This window comes from Schistocerca americana, chromosome X (genome assembly GCF_021461395.2).
Source record: "Schistocerca americana isolate TAMUIC-IGC-003095 chromosome X, iqSchAmer2.1, whole genome shotgun sequence".
NCBI classification, from domain to species: domain Eukaryota; kingdom Metazoa; phylum Arthropoda; class Insecta; order Orthoptera; family Acrididae; genus Schistocerca; species Schistocerca americana.
In genome coordinates, this window is record NC_060130.1 from 370,785,789 (window position 1) to 370,809,464 (window position 23,676).

Consider the following 23,676-nt stretch of genomic DNA (forward strand, 5'->3'; position numbering starts at 1 on the left):
TTTTAAAACTAAGAATAAATCAATGTCATAATTCCACCCAGTACTTAGTAATAAAAATTAGTAATCACAGTATCGTGCATATACTCTCACTATGTAAAAGGAAACAACGAATTACTGGCAACATGTAATATCAGCATAAATTCTGCAGAGAACAATGGGGTCACTGCACCTCAAAATATTGACACACTAACTGTTTATGAATACTAATAATTTTAGCAGTAATGAATCAGGCTTGGTACAGAAATATAAAGACGTCTGTCAGGAATGAATACAAAGTTACAACTAATGTGTCAGGGCGTATACGACCCGGGACAACCGGGAGATCCGGGGAAAACACGGGAATATTTTAGAATTCCGGGATATTTTTTTGTTTTAGTTTTCAGTTAAATTTTTGTAATTTTGACTGGTAAGAAATAACACTCTGACAAAGGATATTACTGCATCCCGCTACTGCAGAATAATACTGCAGCAATAAAACATGAGCGATAGGAAAAAACTAAAATAAAATCTAAGTTGTGAAGGAAATGCACCATGTATGCAACAAAACACAGTGCTCATGCAAGTGTCTGCCAGTAGCAAAATGTGTCAAAGGCTTGAGGAAGACTATGCAACGCTTCATAACAACAAATTGCCTCCGATGAGCATGTTGTCACAACTGTTTACATTAGATTCGTGTGAGCAGTTGCGAGCGGGCCCATGCGCATGCGCAGTTGAGATGCGCATGTGCCTTCTCCCGCTTCTGGCCACAAAAGTATGGCTGTTAGCTGTATAAGTAGGCAGCAAGATGCTACCCGGAAAAATTTTACTGGCGAGCACAAGCTGCCGTATTTACTGGGAGCAAACCGGGGTATCTGCCCCGGGCGGCAATTTCAATCAAGCCTTAATCGCCTTGCTGAACAATGAAGTTATTTTTGTTGGTTTGCTAAAGAAATATGGCTTTATTAATCTTTTCCACTGAGGCAGTCAATTTATTTGAAACGAAGTGTTTAATTCCACACTATTGGCTAGTTTCAACTGTTCACTGCATTTCAAAAGAGCATGCTTTCATCTTCTAGCACATATGGCATTATGCCATAATAAAGAACCAAAAATGAGATAGTACAGTACTGGTACTCCAAGAAAATTTACAACCAAATCTGGACATACAAATGTGCACTTTAAGCCGAATTATGCATTTTAGTATGGTTCAAGAAATTCCTCTGATGTCTTGTTTCTTTATGTAAGATCTTTTAATGTTTTACACGTACGAATATACGGGCTTCCTGCGTCATCGTAGCTGCGCAAGCGCAGTGACGTCTGTTATCTGGCGCTCTCTGGCAACTGCTGAAACGAATCTCTTTGTAACTGGTCGCGGGAAAATATTGCGAATGATTGATTGAAGAGCGTTACTTTAAAAGTAAATTTCCTTTTACACAAGATGAACTAAGTGCAAGAATGTGCGATGAATTTCTTAAATCACAGAGCGTTTGGCTCTTGAAAAATCAACTATTTGAGGAAGACCATTTAGCAAAAAATTCGAACCCAGAAGATCAGACATTTATGTCAGTATTAAAAATTTTACTGGCACATCTGTGTGATGTATCTTAAAGTTTAACATGCACAAAAAAGATCAACATTATACGTGAAAGTTTAGCTTCTCTTGCAGCTTATTAATCGTCGAGACAATTATTATATGTGAAAGCTTTTCTTTTCTTGTAGCAACACCATGTATATTAATTTACACCATTAATTTTTCGTATTTGTGTGTATGCGCCACTTATCAGTGATAATGCTATTAGCTGACTACCTCACGTGTCCTAAGCTCTGAATATCCGCTGTATCAGCTGGCGAAATCACGTGACATGTGCTATGACTGGCGTACAAAAGCACATCGCAATCTCGATTTCAATGCTTCGGAAAGTAACATGTGGTGTTTAGTGGAATTCGAATTTATACTTTCGTAATACGAAAATATGCAGTGTACATGACCTTATGAGTTTTGTTTTCTAAACGGCTGAGAAATTCTACGCCGGTGTATAAAACCATTACCATTCAAAGGATTGATAAGTTTTACAGTTTCAAGGAAAAGTGTACTGTAGCTTAACACAGAAAAAGTGTATTTTCACCTGGGAGAAAGTGTGTTTTTAACCGGGAAATCCGGGAATTTTTTTCCTTGTCTGCGTATACACCCTGATGTATACATTTTATATCATTCTTGTTGTTGAGGGCATGGCAACATTGAGTTGTGAATTCCGTTGTTAGCTGATACTTCCACATGTCCACAACTTTCGTATCCTTCACCCGAGTACTTCTTTCCCAGAAGCTCAAAACTGGGTGGCAGTTCAGAAGCTATCGGTTGACAAGAATATGAAACAGATTATCACAAAATGATTAATGACAAAAAAATTTTCCACTTGCCGCCTTTTTTCCCATACTTGGCAAACATTTGAAATTTATTATTCTACCTTCCCATTTTGGGATTAATACATTAGGGGAGAAGAAATAACCTGGATGTAATTAAACCGTTACAAGGTGTTAGACTGATATGTTTTGCTGAATCATAGGTAACCCAGGCAGGTTGCTGTTTTGAGGCATTGTTTTAAGCTGTCAGTGGCTCATTGACATTAGGGTGTCTGTTGAAAGTGAAGACTTTTTTTTCCAAGACTATTTAGAGGCCTGGATGTGTGGGAAGCTTTGGCAATAAAACTGCAATAATAGTCGCTCTTTCCTAGAAAAGACAGTAGTTATGTGAGGTTGACAGACAGGTGTTGATGATTGGATTATTAATCTTCACAAACTAGAGCTTTGCCTACTATGTTAGAATGTGGCCTAAATGTTTAACCTCTGGGTCCATTAGATTTTAGTGTCTCGGAGAGTAAAGTAGATTCTGTAAATGTTCTCCCTTGGTTGTTGTGATACCATCCAGATAGTTTGCACAGTTTGAAACTCCTTGGATTGATGGTCCACAGGAACCAAAGGAAAAATTGCTGGTGCACTGGTAACACGGAAGGGAAGAGTTTGTAATGACAAGAACTGACTGAGATGTTGGTAAACGTGAAACATTCAGACTCCATATGTAAGGGGAGTTACGAAAAAGTGTCTACAAGATCAATTTTGGAAAAATGCTGGCCTATAGCAACTTAGGCCATCAGTTACCCTGTCCGAGGTGTAGGTTCTGGGTCAGTCATAGGTTGTGTTAGTAGTAATTATCACCATTAAGTACACATACTGTTCTTGGTAATATACAGTCACGTATGGGTTCTAGAAGTACGCCAGCAGAGTTTAGGTATGTGTATAAGTAATTATTGTAAATAACTTGGATATTTATATATTTACATAATAAAAGGCAACATATTTATTATTTAAATCATATATTGTGGTTATAATAATCAGCCTTAACAGAAATTTTAAGTCATTTACAAAAATCATGTCTTTTTGGTTTTTTATTTTTATAGCTAGGATAAAATGGCATAAAAATGAAATCAAAAATTAACTTCTGATTAAATTCTTTGTTTTTTTGTTTGTTTGTTTGTTTTTTGAACAGAATAGGAACATAAAATGAAATTGTGTTCCTACAAAATCATCATTTCCTTTGGGTTCACAGGACAATCAATAATTGTTTTTGAATGAGGCTTACAAATAAATTTTTTCAACTGTTACGTATGAGAGAACTCTTTTTATCTTTTGACCTTCGTCTTTTTAGAAGCACCATGACCAGGCTTATCTGAATTAGGCATTGATAAAGTTTTTTCTCTGCCAACTAATTTGCATATAATTCCCATATATCTTTGGCCAAATTTGGACTATTTTCTAATTTGTTGCAAGCATATGGCTTTACGGGACTCATTGCAATGGACTTGACGTATTCTCTATGGCTGATAATTTTTTTTTTTTTTAGAACTGACCTAAAAGTATAGCACCAAAGACTGCATTCAGCCATCCTCTTGTTCTACGCGAACAAGAGTAGTTTGAGCATTTCAAACCTAAGGCATCAGCTCCGCCTTTAGTGTTATTATAAAATTCTGTAATTTCAGGTTCCTTTGATCATGGATTTACAGACACTTTGTGATGCATAGAAGATTAAACTACACTTTTATACTTCTTTGGAATGAATGGCACAAATGCCTTGGCTTGTATAAATCCAAATAATCAGGATTGCCACAGATTCTGGAAATCAGGGAATTTCAAACATGTCAGGGAAATCAGAGAAATTTGAAAAAACACTGGATAAGTCTCATTTTTATCTAAGTAGATGAAATTGTTTGTTTACTGATGTGTCGTGCACCGTCGCTGGCTGTGTCATGCACCGTCGCTGGCTGGGTGCTGCTGAGTGCATGCGCCGCTTCCGTACTCCCTCATTCCTACTGCTTATCCCCTTCTTACCACTCCCCTCTGCTTGCAGTCAGTGCTGTCACCATTTCTTGCTGTTAACCTAGTAGCTGCCAATGAGAGGCAGGGAGGCATGAGGATTGGTTTGTTTTGATCTGATTCTGAGATACTGTAGATGCAGCAGCCGGAGATGGTGGTCAACTGTATGAGTTGTGTCTGAGTGATTGTGTGAATTTGTATGTGTTCATGTTGTCTGACAAAAGCTGTGGCTGATAATTTAGTTCTGAAAGTGTGATTGTTTTTTCTACATGCCAGCCTGTGGCTGAGCAATCATCTTTACTTTGAGTTGCTACCTATCCTCATTAATATTGATTCTCAGAGTATTTGAAAAAGTTGTCTGTTGCATGGATTGATCACTGTTGTCTCATTTCATGAACACATTGCCTGTGGCTCGTGAATAGTTGGCCACACGAGTGGATTTCCATGATGGGCCAAAACTGCAGGCTGTTTCTGTGGGTATCTGTAATTGATCGGGCCTGCTCATCTGAAGCCATTCAGTTCCTACTTATGTGCAGGCACTGCCCGTCAGATCTAGTCTCACTGATCTGCCCACAGGCCGGGTCTCTTTATGTGTGGTGTAATGCAGTGGATTTTCATGGTTTATCTATCCATGGACCCAGGACTGTGGTATTCCTCAGCAGGCCAGAGACCATGGGCAATGGATTTCAGGAATTGGGACTGTCTCACCGCGAGTATTTTGTACAGTGTGGTGTTTTATAGATATTTTATTTGTTCTAGTACAGTTTGACTCTTCAAAAGTAGTTTATATGTTAGAAAGTATGGATGATAAGAAGACGAAAATTGTGTCAGTCACTAGCAGTGTGTATGCTATGTACTCATATATTTGTCAGAAGAAAACTCGTACAATACCTGTAAAATAATAGATACAACACAGTGGGTAATAACAGACAATAACAAACATAGTAGAACCAACATTTTATTGGTGGTTACCTACAGTGATGGTTTACACAATTCTTCCCCACCTTATACATTTTTTTCAAGAGGCCTACTTTTTTCTGAAGTTATTTCTTAACACAGTGAAGATATTTTAAATCTGTCTTGCGACTCCGAGGAAATACATATCTTTTGTCACCAAATGTGTTTCCTTTTACTGAAATAAAATATAAATGGTCTTAATGAAACACATCTACCATTTGTCTTGCTTTCTCCGTCTAAAACCAGTTCATTACAAAAGATGTTGATGTTACTACTTAAGACTTTTGCTGACAGCAGGGCAACCCTGCTAATGATGTTTCAGTGGATCGTCTTTTATTAGACAAAAACTTGTGAGAAATTTCCCATTTGTTTTTTCAGACAGTACCCACATATGTTAGTATTCGGTTCAATAATTCATCTGCTAACTCAAAAGATGTAAACCAACTTCCTCCAGTGAAGTTTCTGTTAGTTCCATAAAATGCCTTTCTAAGTTTTAGCACATCCTGTGTTGGTACTGTGAGAGGTTAAGCGGTTTTCCAGAGCATATAAATGCATTATGTAAGCAATGCGTTCTCACATCGCAAATACGCTGCATTCTCAGACCATATTTTCTAGGTTACTTTTGATAAACATTTTGAATGAGCACCTTCCTCAAAATTTTACCAACATTTCACCAACACACAAATATTTTGAACAAGAAAAGTTCATGCTACCATTGCTAATTAACTTTTCATAAATTTCTCATAGCAGTGCCAGTTAATCTGTAGATTTTTCTTTCTTCTTGTGTACTGATGTCATCAAAGGTAACATTGAAGTGTATGAATAAAAATTGTTTATTCCCATTACACTTCAAAAAATCTCTCTACCAGTAAAATCAGTTGTCCATAGCGATTGAACTTCTTGATGATTTGACTAGAGTATTGAAGTAAACAGAAGTAATTCAAGATAAGCTTGTAACCCATAGCAGTCAATGTTTTTATCATAATACAGCCACAATAATGGAGTTACATATTTATCCTACAGTTTTTTTGTTGGTATGGTGCTCTATAGTCTCAATCATATCATTGGTAAATAATAGTTCCCAACTCTCTACTGGCAACATTTCATTTTTATAATCAGCAGGTCCTTTCAATCCCACACCCTCTTGTACAATATTTTCCCGTCATATACGATGAAGTGGGGCAGGTTTACTCCATTTATATCTGTTCTTACCATAAAAATAGTTCCCTGGGCTTTCTTCTTCTTCAGCAGAAGAAGAGCCTTCACTTTGATCAATCTCTGAAAGGTATTCACTATGTATCAAATCATGATCACTAATATCATCTACTACTTCTTTTTCTGGGTTATTTCTGTGTATGTCTTCACATTCTGACTCAGCACCTTCTTCTAACAGTTGTAAAGTATCCTCACCACAGAGAAAGTGAGCCATTGTTATAAATATACTGAAATAAAAGCAAATTATCATATTAGCATATTGTAAATAAATGCTGTGTAAAAGCACAGAAACCCTAACAAGGTAAACTGGGTACTTACTGTTAAGACATGGCGCACATCCAGCTATCACAAGCCTCCATGGCACACTGAGAATACCTAAAATGGCGAGCCTGTAGTGCACCAACAACAGAAATTATTAACAAAAAATTTCTGGTGTGTGTGTGTGTGTGGGGGGGGGGGGGGGGGGGGGGGGTTGTTCAGACTGTGCCCTGTAGGTAGAGGTTAAAGTCTCTACAGATGCATAGTTTGCCATCCACCTCTGTGGCTGAGATGGCAGTTTGGCTGATTACCATGTGGGGAAGCCAGCCAGCATGAAAATTTTATCTGCTCAGGGACTGACTGGGTATCGTGTTGTTGTCGTCATTTCATCATCAACTCTGCGCAAGTAACCAAAGTGGCGTCTAGTAAAAAGGCTTGCACTAAGCAGCTGAACAATTTGAGATGGTGTCTCCTACCAGAAATACCATATGGTCATTTTATTTCATTTTTCACAATTTTCCATTAGATTTGCTAATCAGCACCACATAGATTATCCATTGACAACTATACTAGCCTGTTGAATTATGTTTCTAAGTTGTCACGTGACACTAGTCTGAACTGAGTGTGGAAAAAGGGTAGTTGATTGTGTTTTGTGAGTTTACTTTAGTTATTTGTGTGCTTCATAGTTCTTCCTACGATGTGGAATGAGTCAGTTTTTACAATTATTATCAAGTTTCTCAGTGAAATATTAGGCATCTTGTTGATGATTTACTCTCAAACACAAGCACTTCCCTTACTATACACAACCAGATTTGATTTTAGTTTGTGTTTGAAGTTAATTCTAATATTATTACATTCTTTAAATTACTAGGTAAGTGGTCAGAGATTTTTATATTTCACTCATATCTGTGCCACACTAAGGCTGAGTGATGGATCGTATAAGTAATTTCTCCTTCTAGTATTGAATTTGTGGATATTACTGTTGTTTTCAAACTGTGATTCTTGTAGACAACAAAGTTCATAATGGAGTTAGTGTACTGTTAGTTGGTGTCAGTGTTCCCAACTGTTTAAAGAACTTTCTAGAAGAGTGTGTAGAGTAGACACCCCATATTATCCTTATTACACAGTTCCATACAACAAACACATTTTTCCACAGTGACAAAACCCAGAATATGGTACTCTAATACAGCAGTGAATGAAATGAGGAAAAGTAATTCAATTTTTTGACATTTTCAGCTCCAAAATCTGATATTATGTGTAATCCAAAAATTGGAGAGCTTAGACATTTAAGATGGTTTGTAGTATGCAATTTTCAGCTCGGGCTTTTAACAATGTAAACACCTAAGAACTTACAACATTCCTTTTCTTTTTTGATGTACCATAGTGCATTGTTTTTAATGGCGTCGTCAGGCATTGTGCAATACAGGATTGTCTTTTTTGTTTTATCCAAGTTCAGTGACAGTTCATTTGCAGAGAACCAGTAATTAATTTCCAAGAAAATTTACTTTATTTATCACTTTGTGTGTTGAATTCTCTCCATTGACTTGTTTATAATATTTGCATAAGCAGAGAAAAGAACTATGCTGCTGTTTGCCTGTATGATGGCTGATCATTTATATACAACAACAACAAGAGTGGGCCCACCTACAGTCTCTGTTCTGAAGATGCTGTTTCATTGTTTACCTGGGTTTCTTAATGCAACACTTGCCATTTAAGTTTGGTATAATCTGATTTGTGAAATTAAAAGTAGTGTCTTCTATGGAGAGACCCCTTTGAGATCTAAATGCGGTTAGACTAATTACCTTATTTTTAAAGAGGTATGTTATGGTTCTTGCACATACATAATCTTTCACAGTGCCTTAGATGAGAAGGTAAGTAGTGAGACTGGTTGACAGTTACTAACGTCTCTTTTATTACCTTCCTTGTAAAGGAACCTGACTGTAGCATATTTCAGTCTGTCTAGAAATATCCTGTGTGATACTGATGTGTTATATATGTGACAGAATACACTGCATATATCTGAAAAATAGGTTCTTAGTACTTTACTTGAAATATTGTCGATGCTATGAAAGTGTTTGCTTTTGAGGGAGTTGATGTTGTTGTTGTGGTCTTCAATCCTGAGACTGGTTTGATGCAGCTCTCCATGCTACCCTATCCTGTGCAAACTTCTTCATCTCCCAGTACCTACTGCAACCTACATCCTTCTGAATCTGCTTAGTGTATTCATCTCTTGGTCTCCCTCTACGATTTTTACGCTCGACACTGCCCTCCAATACTAAATTGGTGATCCCTCGATGTCTCAGAACATGTCCTACCAACCGATCCCTTCTTTTAGCCAAGTTGTACCACAAGCTCCTCTTCTCCCCAATCCTATTCAATACCTCCTCATTAGTTATGTGATCTACCCATCTAATCTTCAGCATTCTTCTGTAGCACCACATTTCAAAAGCTTCTATTCTCTTCTTGTCTAAACTATTTATTGTCCACTTTTCACTTCCATACATGGCTACACTCCATACAAATACTTTCAGAAATGACTTCCTGGCACTTAAATCTATACTCGATGTTAACAAATTTTTCTTCTTCAGAAACGCTTTCCTTGCCATTGCCAGTCTACATTTTATATCCTCTCTACTTCGACCATCATCAGTTATTTTGCTCCCCAAATAGCTAAATTCCTTTACTACTTTAAGTGTCTCATTTCCTAATCTAATTCCCTCAGCATCAACCGACTTAATTCGACTACATTCCATTATCCTCGTTTTGCTTTTGTTGATGTTCATCTTATATCCTCCTTTCAAGACACTGTCCATTCCGTTCAACTGCTCTTCCAAGTCCTTTGCTTTCTCTGACAGAATTACAATGTCATCGGCGAACCTCAAAGTTTTTATTTCTTCTCCGTGGATTTTAATACCTACACCAAATTTTTCTTTTGTTTCCTTCACTGCTTGCTCAATATAGAGATTGAATAACATCGGGGAGAGGCTACAACCCTGTCTCACTCCCTTCCCAACCGCTGCTTCCCTTTCATGCACCTCAACTCTTATTACTGCCATTTGGTTTCTATACAAATTGTAAATAGCCTTTCGCTCCCTGTATTTTACCCCTGCCACCTTCAGAATTTGAAAGAGAGTATTGCAGTCAACATTGCCAAAAGCTTTCTCTAAGTCTACAAATGCTAGAAACGTAGGTTTGCCTTTCCTTAATCTAGCTTCTAAGATAAGCCGTAGGGTCAGTATTGCCTCACGTGTTCCAATATTTCTACGGAATCCAAACTGATCTTCCCCAAGGTCGGCTGCTACTAGTTTTTCCATTTGTCTGTAAGGAATTCGCGTTAGTATTTTGCAGCCGTGACTTATTAAACTGATAGTTAGGTAATTTTCACATCTGTCAACACCTGCTTTCTTTGGGATTGGGATTATTATATTCTTCTTGAAGTCTGAGGGTAATTCGCCTGTCTCATACATCTTGCTCACCAGATGGTAGAATTTTGTCAGGACTGGCTCTCCCAAGGCCGTCAGTAGTTCTAATGAATGTTGTCTACTCCGGGGGCCTTGTTTCGACTCAGGTCTTTCAGTGCTCTGTCGAACTCTTCACGCAGTATCATATCTCCCATTTCATCTTCATCTACATCCTCTTCCATTTCCATAATATTGTCCTCAAGTACATCGCCCTTGTATAGACCCTCTATATACTCCTTCCACCTTTCTGCTTTCCCTTCTTTGCTTAGAACTGGATTTCTATCTGAGCCCTTGATATTCATACAAGTGGTTCTCTTTTCTCCAAAGGTCTCCTTAATTTTCCTGTAGGCAGTATATATCTTACCCTAGTGAGATAAGCCTCTACATCCTTACATTTATCCTCTAGCCATCCCTGCTTAGCCATTTTGCACTTTCTGTCGATCTCATTTTGAGACGTTTGTATTCCTTTCTGCCTGCTTCATTTACTGCATTTTTATATTTTCTCCTTTCATCAATTAAATTCAATATTTCTTCTGTTACCCACAGATTTCTACTAGCCCTCGTCTTTTTACCTACTTGATCCTCTGCTGCCTTCACTACTTCATCCCTCAAAGCTACCCATTCTTCTTCTACTGTATTTCTTTCCCCCATTCCTGCCATTTGTTCCCTTACGCTCTCCCTGAAACTCTGTACAACCTCTGGTTTAGTCAGTTTATCCAGGTCCCATCTCCTTAAATTCCCACCTTTTTGCAGTTTCTTCAGTTTTAATCTACAGTTCATAACCAATAGATTGTGGTCAGAGTCCACATCTGCCCCTGGAAATGTCTTGCAATTTAAAACCTGGTTCCTAAATCTCTGTCTTACCATTATATAATCTATCTGATACCTTTTAGTATCTCCAGGGTTCTTCCATGTATACAACCTTCTTTCATGATTCTTGAACCAAGTGTTAGCTATGATTAAGTTATGCTCTGCACAAAATTCTACCATGCGGCTTCCTCTTTCATTTCTTACCCCCAATCCATATTCACCTACTATGTTTCCTTCTCTCCCCTTTCCTACTACCGAATTCCAGTCACCCATGACTATTAAATTTTCATCTCCCTTCACTATCTGAATAATTTCTTTTATTTCATCATACATTTCTTCAATTTCTTCGTCATCTGCAGAGCTAGTTGGCATATAAACTTGTAGTACTGTAGTAGGTGTGGGCTTCGTGTCTATCTTGGCCACAATAATGCGTTCACTATGCTGTTTGTCGTAGCTTAGCCGCATTCCTATTTTTTTTATTCATTATTAAACCTACTCGTGCATTACCCCTATTTGACTTTGTTTTATAACCCTGTATTCGCCTGACCAAAAGTCTTGTTCCTCCTGCCACCGAACTTCACTAATTCCCACTATATCTAATTTTAACCTATCCATTTCCCTTTTTAATTTTCTAACCTACCTGCCCGATTAAGGGACCTGACATTCCACGCTCCAATTCATAGAACGCCAGTTTTCTTTCTCCTGATAACGACGTCCTCTTGAGTAGTCCCCGCCCGGAGATTCAAATGGGGGACTATTTTACCTCCAGAATATTTTATCCAAGAGGACGTCATCATCATTAACCATACTGTAAAGCTGCATGCCCTCGGGAAAAATTACGGCTGTAGTTTCCCCTTGCTTTCAACCGTTCGCAGTACCAGCACAGCAAGGACATTTTGGTTAGTGTTACAAGGCCAGATCAGTCAATCATCCAGACTGTTGCCCCTGCAACTACTGAAAAGGCTGCTGCCCCTCTTCAGGAACCACACGTTTGTCTGGCCTCTCAACAGATACCCCTCCGTTGTGGTTGCACCTACGGTACGGCTACCTGTATCGCTGAGGCACGCAAGCCTCCCCACCAACGGCAAGGTCCAGGGTTCATGGGGGGAAGTTGATTACATTCTTAATTTCTTTGCAAGAGTGTAGAGTACCTGTGATTCAGCGTTTCTTTTTGTTTTTTTAATTTTAAATATCAAAGTCCCCACACTCCTTAATTGATTTCCTGATTTCTCGCTTAACATACAGATTTAATTTTATTATCTGAATTATTAACTTCAGACATTATACAGTTTTTTTTTAATTTTTAATCACTTCCCTTAAGACAGCACGGTGTTCCTTGTCATATTAAAAGGTAAGCCACGTGGTTATTAGCGTAAGTGATACTAGGCTCAAAAAGAGAAGCAACGAAGTGGTAGCTTTCGTTACTGTAGCAGTACATCAGAGTAATGGGAATTGGTATAACTTCTCATAAAAAGTGACTTATTTTAAATTTCACCTGTGCTCTTTAGCTTAAGCTCCTATATTTTGTGCATGTTTGTGTATTTGTCGTGCCACCTTTAGTACAGATAGGAACTGTGATTTCTGTGTTCAGGTGAGAGCTGAGTTGGTAACCCTTTGCTCACAGCTCCAAGACACATTGACTTCGGTTGACTTGAAGAGCTTGAGGCTATTACCAGTGGACATCACAATGGGGGCAACAGAAGTGGGGATCTGAGGAACATCCAGCACATCCCGAGTGTCTTCGAATTGGTTGACTACTGTGGCCACTCCAGGTGCTGCCTGCACTGAGGTTGACCCATCTTGTGTGGTTGAGTGGGAGGTCGTCCCAAGGTGTGGCAGGTAGTGAAAGACTTTTCAGGGTTGGGGGGGGGGAGGAGAGGGGGGGCAATCAGAGAGCCTCTGTGGTTTGTCTGACAAGCAGGTTTTGGGTGCAGTCTGTGGCTGACAAAGTCCCTCAGCCAGATGCAGTCACTCACGCCATATGCAGGTGGTGGCTTATGGTGATACTAATGGTGTGTGTCACTTTGAACTGGAAGAGATTCTCTCTGGTTTCGGGCAGCTACCTGATGTTGTAAAGATTGCTTGCAACATGAAGGCAGAGTTCACTATTAGTAGCATCATCAACAGAACCGACTGTGATCCTTTGGTACAGAGCTGAGTGGAGGATCCGAATCAGAGGCTCAGATGGTTGTGCGACTGTCTAGGCTGCAGATTCCTCGACATGCCGTAAAGTGGTGGGTTTCCACATTCTGCTTAATAGGGTCGATTGCACACAGAAAGCTGCTACACAGTTAGTGGGAGTTGAGTGGGGGACTGGGTCTTGAGAATCTACAGAAAGGGTGCCAGTCTAAAAGGGTGCAGGGCAAACCTGGGACGAAGGTAGACCTAGCAACAATCGATGTTGCAGTTGTTGTTTGTCGTAGCTGTGTTTGGGAAAAACGAGAGCTCCAAGCACTAATAGAAGGCACTGTATCTCACTTTGTTATAGGTATGGAAAGCTGACTAAAGCCGGAAATAAGTTCAGCCGAAATTTTTACAAAAGACCTAACCTTTTTGAGAAAAGATGGATGAAATACAGTTGGTGCTGGAGTATTTATTGCTGAGGGAAGTGGTTTACGTTGTAGTGAAATTGAGGTAGATGGTTCCTGTGAGTTAGTATGGGTAGAGGTTATACTTTACACCCAGAATAAGTTAGTCATTGGTTCCGTTTACCAAACTCCCCCCTCCGCCCCCTGCCCACCTGACGCACTTGATACAGTTGCTGAACAGTTCAGAGAAAACAAGAGTCTCATTTCAAATAGGTACTGCACTCATACAATTACAGTCAGTGTTGACTTCAATCTACAGTTGCTATCAGGATGAGATTTTCACTCTGCAGCGGAGTGTGCACTGATATGAAACTTCCTGACAGATTAAAACTGTGTGCCCGACCGAGACTCGAACTCGGGACCTTGGAAGGTAGGAGACGAGATACTGGCAGAAGTAAAGCTGTGAGGAACGGGTGTGAGTCGTGCTTCGGTAGCTCAGATAGTAGAGCACTTGCCCGCGAAAGGCAAAGGTCCCGAGTTCGAGTCTCGGTCAGGCATACAGTTTTAATCTGCCAGGAAGTATTACAGTTGCTATGTTGACAAAAAATACGAGGGGTGCCCAGAAAGTAATGCAACAAATTTTTTTCCTCAACAATTCTATATTGAACATAATGAGCATTACGCACTCAAAAGAATGGTGTTTTATGTACACACACTATTTTTCCACGTAATCTCCATCCCGTTGTATGGCCTTCCTTCAGCACGAAACAAGGGCGTGTATGCCCTGTCGGTACCAATCCTTGTCCTGGTGATGGAACCAGTGCTACACTGTGTGAATCACCTCATCATTCTCAAAACATCTCCCATGAATGTCATTCTTTATTGGCGAATGATATCAGCTCGCTGCAACATGTCAGGTGTGACAGCCGTGGATGGTCTCCCCGACTGCTGCAAATTGTGGAGCTCCGCAGAACCACCTTCTGATGATCTCACCCTGCATGACCAGTGACTAACTGTACATCTGTCAACAGCAGATGCCCCATAGAGTTTGACAAGCATTTGTGAGTAGTCCCCACAATTTCTTTCTCTGCAGTGAAAAATTTAATGACGGCACATTGCTTGTAATGCACATCACCTACAGACACCACTTTGAAACTATTCTGCAGCTACACTATCTGTCAGAAGTGACAGAAATGTGGCGTGCTCACTCAGGAGACTTCAAATAATACAAACGTAACGTTTCACATTCGTAACATTGTTTTCGGCTGAGAAAAAAAAATTGTGCATTACTTTCTGGGCAACTCTTGTACATGTTTGAAGACTGTGGTAGGTATAAAATGTCATCCAAAATAGTACTGAATACTTTCTGTGAAAATTGTTTTCAGTAGTAGTTCAGGAGCCACTCAAAGTGTAAATAGTTGCGAAAACATACTTGACCTCTTGGCAACAAATAATCTTAAGCAAATAGGGAGCGTCATGACAGATACAGCAGATATGTAAATAAGTGACCACAGCAGATTGCTCAAATTTTAATGGTATATTCAGTTGGTATTTATCTAGAAGTACCATTTTCCCATTTTCAAAAATCTTTATCCATTATTGAGAAACACCTCAAAAACATGGTTTTTGGGCACCAGAACCAAGCCAGAAATTCCACATGGCTGTGTACAGCAAGTTGCTGAAATTTTTGCGATGCATTCCTAAGATCCTGAACTGGAACAGATTTGAAAATTTTCGTGATATCTGTACCTGTTTCTGAGTTACAGAGGTTCAGAGTTACTGTTCTTGTAAATGTAATATATGCGCATAAAAACCAGTGTGAGTGAGGCGAAAACTTAGTTTAATAAGTGATGTATCACACTGAAATATGCTGTTGTGATCAAAAGGGTTCTGAGAATCCCACTTTGCAGTGCTGAAGCACATGCAAAATTTTTGTGCATGTAAAATCCAGTCAGAGGTGTAAAATTAGATTTGTGTTATTTCAATTTGACATAAGCAAACTGTGAAAATTTTACTGACACAAAAAGTTCTTTTCATATGGGTGACATGCCCTGGTGTAGCAGGAAAAAGAAGGAAACCAGCGGAAAATTGCTCCTATCAGAGCACAAAAACAAGTGAATATGCTCCTGTTTGAAAGACATTGAAAAATGGGTACCAGCTGCCTCATTCTATCTCCCTCAGCACCTTTAAAAATTTTGGCATGTCAAATGTTTTTATACACAGAGAGAGAGAGAGAGAGAGAGAGAGAGAGAGAGAGAGAGAGAGAGAGAAGACAGTGGCAGGGGGAAATAGATGGAAAAGTAATAAATACTGGATGATAGTAGACAGTGGTTGTGTTGTAGAAAGAGCAGACAGTGGTAACATGAGAGAAATAGTGGGACGCAGTGGCAGTGGAACACAGTGACAGAACAGTACTAGGAAAAGAGTGAAAGAAACATTGCCAATGGGCACAGAGAAATAATGACAATGAGTTGGGCTGAATGAATGGGTGAGAGTGGGCAAGTGGGAGTTGATGAGTATGAGTGACTTATGATTGATTGACTAGTGGATGTGAGCAAGTTACAGTTAGGGGAGCTTGTGGGAGTCAGGTGAGTTGAATGTTAAAAAGAATGTATGTTTTCATGCCGAAAGTTTTGGGAAAATTTTTAAAGATGCTGAGAAAGGTCTCTTTCCCACTACTGTCTCTGCTCCCTCTCCCTCCCCCCTTCCCCCCTCCCCCTCTCAGCATAAAAAGTGTGAATTTTTTTGGATTCCAAACTTTTAAGGTGCTGAGGAAGGTAGAATGAGGCATCTGGTACCCATTTTTCAGTCATAGGCTTTTAAAAAGGAGCATATTTGCCTTTCATGTTTTTCATGTGCTCTGATAGGAGCATTTTTCCACTGGCTATTATATCCTCCTTGAAGTCTGAAGGTGTCTTCCCTGTCTCGTATATCTTGCATATCAAGTAAAATAGTTTTCTCATGGGCAGCTCTTTCAAAAATCTCAATAGTTCTAAGTGTGTGTCATTTACCCCATTTGCCTCATTTCAACATAGATTTTTCAATGATAAGTCAAATTTTTCCATAGTATTTTATCTCCCATGTCACCTTCATCTACTTTCCATATTATTGGCTTCAAGTTTGTGCCTTTTGCATAATCCTTTCATACATACTTCCCACCTTTCAAGTTTTTCTCCTTTGCTTAGTACTAACTTGCCATCTGAGCTCGCGATATCTGTACAGTTGTTTCTGTTTTGTCCAAAGGTTTGCCTTAACTCTTCAGTAAGTGGCATCTATCTTTCACAACCACAATTGCTTCTACAGTATTTCTTCTTCTTTGCCATTTTGTATGTCTTATCTGTTTTGTGTTTTAGACATCTATACTACCTTTTTCCTACTTATTTCACACTAATTTTTCTGCTGACGGAGGAATTAGTGTAATGTGTTCCTTAAAACTTTTGTATCTGATCTTTTTCCCTAAATTGTTAGAAGGAAGATTTTAATGTTTTTCCAGAGTAGCTGCTGTTTACTATTTTCTGCTCACAGTCCATCCATAGCAGCTTTGTTTTACATATAGACATTTTATGTGCATAGTGCTTGCTCTGTACTCTTTTTAATAGCATGCTTTTTAATTTTTCTGTGTTGTATATAATATGGTTTCAGTTCTTAATTGCAATTGGTTTGTGAATTAAAGGAGTTTTGTCCTCCTGATAAACAGTGTTCTAATACCATGGCAATTCTTCTTTACACCACTTTACACCCTCACATCTCCTAATGGAAAACTCTATTCAGTATGCAGTTCAGTAATGTGTAAGAACAACTTAAATTTCATGTCCAGAGTGTTACATCATAAGCATCTTCCCTCATTTATTCCTGTAAATATCATTAAATTCTTGAATTCAAATTTCAGCTATTATGAAGTTGGTGCTTGAGACTCTTCACATACACTCATTTGTTATAATAATCATTGAATTGGTGCAGCATTTCATTGCTCATTTCATTGTACATTTCTCTTCTATCGTTTCTTATTTCCTATGTGCCTTTCCCTTCTTGCAAGGATCGTGATAAGATCAAGATTTAATTTCTGTTCATTTTTCCTTCCGCTTGTGTGTACTTCTACATTCCTTGGGTTGCTTCTGTTCAATAACTGGATAGATAGGCAACTTTCTGTCACCTCACATAATATTAAACAAAATAAATGAAAATTTAGTCAAAATAATGACCTTAGCATATAAGAAGCTGGTTGATTGAAGTAGTTGTTTGGGTTATTGGTAAAAACTGAAGAAATTCTATTTGTGAAGATGATGGACCGTTAATGGTTTTGTTTCCTTGGTTTAATATATTTTATCCCATTCATAAATCTTGGTTAATTCTAAATTCTATGTATGTGCACTGATGGGTGGTTCTGCTTAGTAATTAGTGTTTCATTGTTCCTTGTATTACAGTTTAATGCTTTACCACACTTTCTTTGTTGCAGGTATTTATATTTCACGTATGATGTGTGTTATTGTATAAATTTGTTGTCTTCAGGCCCGTTCGCACTGCAACCAGAAGATTGAGGAGTCACACTCGTAGCAGAAGATTCCAACATGAGAGAAATGGCCTGGGTTTTAGTGATGAAGCAGATGTTCATGACGTTCATTCCAGTATTACAAGATTCAGTTCCATTACTGACCTACAACATGATGTGTCAGTACTTCACATAAAGAGGAAGAGGAGCCATAGTGCTGATTCTAGTGACTTTCCAGCATCATTTTCTGATAGTAGTCCACAAGCCACAGATCCAAGCACTGATGAAGAATTGCCAACGTGTGCAACATGTGGAAAATGTTTTCGCAAGAAGTATGCTCTTGTAAAACATGTCTTCACACATGTTCCAAATGTTAGTAAGCCACTGTATGTCTGTAAAGATTGTGGAAAGGTAATTCCCACAGCATCAGTTTTGAGAAAACACAGACGTATCCATCTTAATGAACTTCCCAATTCATACAGCAGTAGCAGACGATCAGTTTCATCTCTTCAGACCAGAAAATATGAAGAGGGGCCACTAGCTGAACGCACATATCGGTGTCCGTACTGCTTCCGTTCATTCAATCAGTTTGACTACTTTAGAAGACATCTCAATGTTCATTCTGGGAGGCACTTTGGCAGACACATCTATAGGTTACGCAACTGAGTAATTTTGCCAGTGTTGTCATTCCTATAGCTTCTAGGAATTTTTTGATGAGCTCAGGGAAATAGTGTGATGAAGTTTATAGAGTTGTTTCTTACCACTCATCATTTACAGCGTGTCACCTAAAACGGTTGCAGAATGAAAAAGTGATTATGGGTCCACAAATGATAAATATGCCAACACATTTATAAGACAATGATTACTAAAACAAGTTACTCCTTAAACAAACATTATTCCACTTTCAATAGTTGTTGGGACACAGATAGATGAATAGAATAATAAACTTGGTTCAGTAACAAATGACAGGAGAAAGTGGTATTATTTGATGGTGCCTGATTGGTAGCAGAAGAAATGGAAAAACTAAAGGAAGCTGAAAGTCTCCATAGTATTTAGTTCCTGAATCTCATGGTTTCAGTCACTACTTGAGAGTGACTACACCATTTTGTGTTGTATGGACTGATGATGAGATAACCTTCGAAATATGATGTGTGGTAGTAGTTTGTGTAAGAAAAATACAGCGAGTTAGGTTTGTTAGATTGTAAGAAGTAAATATAGTATCAGATGCCAATAGGCATCTAAAGTGAGCAGTCCTGCGTTATATAATTGGGAGAAGCAGGATGGTACATTGCTTGCCTCTGTTCTCCCACAGTTTTATTAATTTGATATATTTTGTGTTACTCTGAAATATCAATATTACTTTTGTACAGTTAATTAGTTATTTGTGAAAAGAATGATTTTTTAATGAATTACTTGTACACATGTTGTAGACTTATGTTTTATGTTTTTTTGAATATTTATGATACCCAGAAAATGGCCTCCTTTTGTAATATTTCTCATCTAACATAAATGACTATAAAATTTGTGTGTGTGTGTGTGTGTGCATACATTTATAAATTCTTTATGGTATTTGATCTAAATGACTTTATAATTTAAATTTTACTTGCCTTTATTTTCTGTATGTTTAATGTTTTGTTCTGTAATGCACTTCAAAATGTGCAAAAAGAACGAAGTTTGCTCAATAAAAAAACTTTGTGTGTGTGTGTGTGTGTGTGTGTGTGTGTGTGTGTGTGATTTTCAATTCAAACTTTGATTAATGTAGAAGAGTTGTTAGATTTGTTATTCCTAGAGACCGGAAAAATTTGCATTTTGCGATAAATAGATGCGAATTCTGCCCCGAAATGCAAAATTTCTTAATAGGAGCTGTTTCATAGCGAATTATATCCAAATTAGTTATTTATTAGAGATAGTTTGAAATAGCTTATTTTCTGCTTACAATGTCGAAAATGTAAGCAGTTACTGGCATTGTACATTATCTGGTGAACCCCAGCTTGGAAAGATAATGTATACAAGAACCTACTTGCAAAATATAGTGTACAAATGCATCAATGTGCTCAATGGTTTGGTGCCATGCCAATGTAGTAAAGACTGGTCTGTTCAAGATAAAAGTCACATAGTGCAACGTAGTACTCAGCCATGGGACCTAGCATTTTATAAGAAAGAAATGCATATATTTGTTTGTTTGTTAAAGCTCAAAAGATAGTACGCTGCAGACAGTTTTAATGTGGCAAATTAGGTGGCAGATGTTTTGAACTGTAGTTGCATCGAATACCGCTAGAGGTCAGGCCTGAACAACATTGTTAACAAACTTCAACAAGCAGTTGTGCGGTAGTCGTCACCAAATGCTTTGTGTTGTACATTGCTCATTGTTTTCTTTTCTTCATTTAAAATAAGTGAAGTGACTAATCCTGGTTCTTCACGGATTTCGATTACAACTTCAACACCACCAGAAGAGATCAGCGTCCCCTGTAACAATGTGTCAGTTCTGCTGTAGAATGCTACCCATCGAAATGAAGGTGCGGTTTGTTGGGCCCCACGACTCCTTCCCCTGTGGCGGTCAACATTCTAATCTGTTCACACTAGTGGGGTCCTCTGCAATTATTACCTATAGTGCCCGCCCTCTGTGCTATAGCGATTGTAGAAAATAAAAATCTGTAACGTTTTTTGATGGCGTCGAAATTCTTCCCCTAGCTTGAAACTGAGTTGCCATATATTCGGGTCTACTTCTACGGTAAGTCCCATGTCAGTTCTATCTGTGTCATTGGGTCAAGCATGGGTCATACAGCTATGAATGTCCACGAAAGGTAGAAGTTAAGTAGTCTGTGGATTTTTTAATCCTCAAATTGGGTGGGAAGGACAAATAATGTCCAGAAACACCTTATATCAGACACACATTCACTTAAACAGCAGGAAAATGCTGTTGCTTTTCAACAGAGCAATCATTTCTGAAAGCTCTAATCCAGCTGCTGGCCGGAGTGGCCGAGTGGTTCTAGGTTCTACAGTCGAAACCACGCGACCGCTATGGTCACAGGTTCGAATCCTGCCTCGGGCATGGATGTGTGTGATGTCCTTATGTTAGTTTGAGGTTTAAGTAGTTCTAAGTTGTAGTGGACTGACGACCTCAAGTTAAGACCTGTAGTGCTCAGAGCCATTTGAACCATCTAATGCAGGCAAACAAAGGCCAATTTGGAAGAAAATAGTGTTGAAGTTTTTGCAAAAGCAAACATTCCACTCAAAAAGAACCAAATCAGTACATTTTTTAACAGTCAATTTCAAATAACTAATAATTTGTTTGTCATCACTCGTGTTGCGTGACAACCTTTCAAGTCTTTTGATCTAATCATTTACAAACAAAGAAAATGGATGAGAATTTTGACAAAAATAGATGCAAATTTTGCCAAAATAGATGCTATGTTTTCCGGTCCCTAGATTCCTAAAGACTTTTTTATTTCATGAATTTACCATATGTATGACTGTCTGTAATATTGTTCCTTTAAGTGTGTTCGTGTATTTAATAGAGAATTAGCATTCCAGCTTTGTTAAATTGTAAGTTTAAGTGGTATATTTTACTTATTGACATCCTTCTTAAAGCTTTGTAGTTCTGTGATAATGGAGTCATATTAAAACAGGTAGTCTACCATCAATTATTAATTGTTATTTTATGGAAAAAGCAGAAAATAGGCTAACTGAAACCTACCTCAGTACTATGACTTTTGGTGTCCTTTTATCATCTGTCCTTATACACACTCTGTCATGAGACTTTAGTCACCATTAAGAGCTTATTGTATGGTGCCACTGATATTCTTAGTTTATTTATGGGCTCTTTTAATGCATCTGTTTAAGTTCTCCTGTACTTTCATTCAAGTCTCTGGGAGGTCAGGTTCAATACTGCTACCACCGGCGTGTATTTGAACTTACGACTGTTGTCAAATTTTGCACAAATGCCAAGCACGTGAAATTAGGCAGTTGCTCGAGAAGTGTTATGTTAGATGTTTGATAGTTAGGGCAGATTATGGAATGGGAATGCAGTCAGGTAAAAGGTCCACTGATAAAAGCCACACTTATCTGTACTATTAACTCTTTATTTACATTCTTCATTTAAATTAAAATGTCATTATTATTAATTTAATGCCAATATCTATGTACTAAAATGTTTAATGAAGTAACGAGTTATTACAACAGTGCTCTGATTTTTTTACGTCTGGTTCAAAACTAGATCAGATTAGGTCTTATATGTTTCTATGCATGATATGATCAATTTCATCTTGTCTTCATGGTATTTTACTGATTGTTGCATACTTATGCAGTCATGTGTGATTTCTGCTGTTTGCAATGTGGTTGATTCAATATGGAGTGTTTTGGTGCTCGTGTCTGTTGGATGATTGCTAATGACAGTTGTGTGTACAGTGGTACTGTTCCTCTCTCCAGCAGGACTAATTAATGAGATTCCATGTTTTTGTGGTATGGGAGGATTGTGTAGTGGTAATCAACACACACCTGTCAGAAAACGTGGTATAGCTCTTTTGTTAGTAGCTGCACACAAGACGTTATTATTGAATTGGTTATTAGGTAATCAGAACTTGTGTGTGTTTGCAATGATTCATTTGTGTGATGCAACTGCAGTGATGTCGCCTTAGATTCATAATGAAAGTGACTATTTTATGTGTAGCTACAAAAAATAAACAGGTTTAACACAACAAAGTCCTATTCCTCACATTTCAAGGGTGTTTGCGTATGATGGTCTGAGAATGTGTGTGCAATTTTCCATGCAACTTGGTTGTGTGAAGCGTCTGATTACCAATGAAGTCTTGTCCACTGCTCACAACTACAGTACTACAAAACTCATATTGCCACCAGCATCTAATGCTACACAATATATGCACATATGTACTCGTTGTTATTAAATATACATTGATATTTCATTGAAAGAAAATCCAATTTAACATAAAATACATGTTTTGAAGGTTTAATACTTTTAATTACCCAGCATAATGTCCATATGTCATTTGGTATTATAGATACGTGTGTCTCAGCTGTGTACAAATTCTCGTAATTTTTATGTTTCTACATTCATTAACATAAAGCTTTGAGAAAAGTGGTTCATGAGTATATGTGGTGCCGACTATTTATATACGTTCAGTAAAATTAGGACACATGTCAGAATCCAAAGCTACATAAAATTCCCTCATTTCAGTTGCCTATTTAAAGCAAAGTTCTTATTACATAGCAAGTTGTGCTTATAAACCAGAGTGGTGTCAACAACATCAATTAAGAATGAGCTTAGAAAAAGTTAAATTTTAGTTACTTTCATTCAAATGCTTTAAATACTGTAGATTTATTGGTATAAGTTTTGTCCCCATTTGTAGTAATCTGAACTTAAATGAGTTGTCAGACTTCTTCTTTCCTTTTTCTCAGTTACCCAAACTCCTTTCCAACACTCTTTCATGTGCTCTTGCATATGCCAGTAAGTTCGAACAATTTACCAGAACGTGCTTAACATGTATTACATCATTCACTGTCAATAGGCCTGAGGAAGTCTTGTAACTGCGAGTGATTCGAATCACAAGTTGTAATGAAATTAATTCCTCAGTACACTATAACATCCATATCA

The 23,676-nt window shown here is 38.1% G+C and overlaps 1 protein-coding gene across 2 annotated transcripts in view; it reads left to right on the forward strand.

Annotated features, from left to right (window-relative positions):
• The window catches only part of LOC124554952 (zinc finger protein 135-like), a 95,508-nt gene extending 72,579 nt beyond the window's left edge, over nucleotides 1-22,929 (forward strand). For both annotated transcript variants that reach the window (XM_047128651.1, XM_047128650.1), the window contains one exon: nucleotides 18,086-22,929. In XM_047128651.1, the coding sequence (XP_046984607.1) occupies nucleotides 18,086-18,731 (646 nt within the window). In that variant the 3' untranslated portion in view covers nucleotides 18,732-22,929. The remainder of the gene's footprint in view (nucleotides 1-18,085) is intronic.
• Nucleotides 22,930-23,676: the final 747 nt, after the last annotated feature.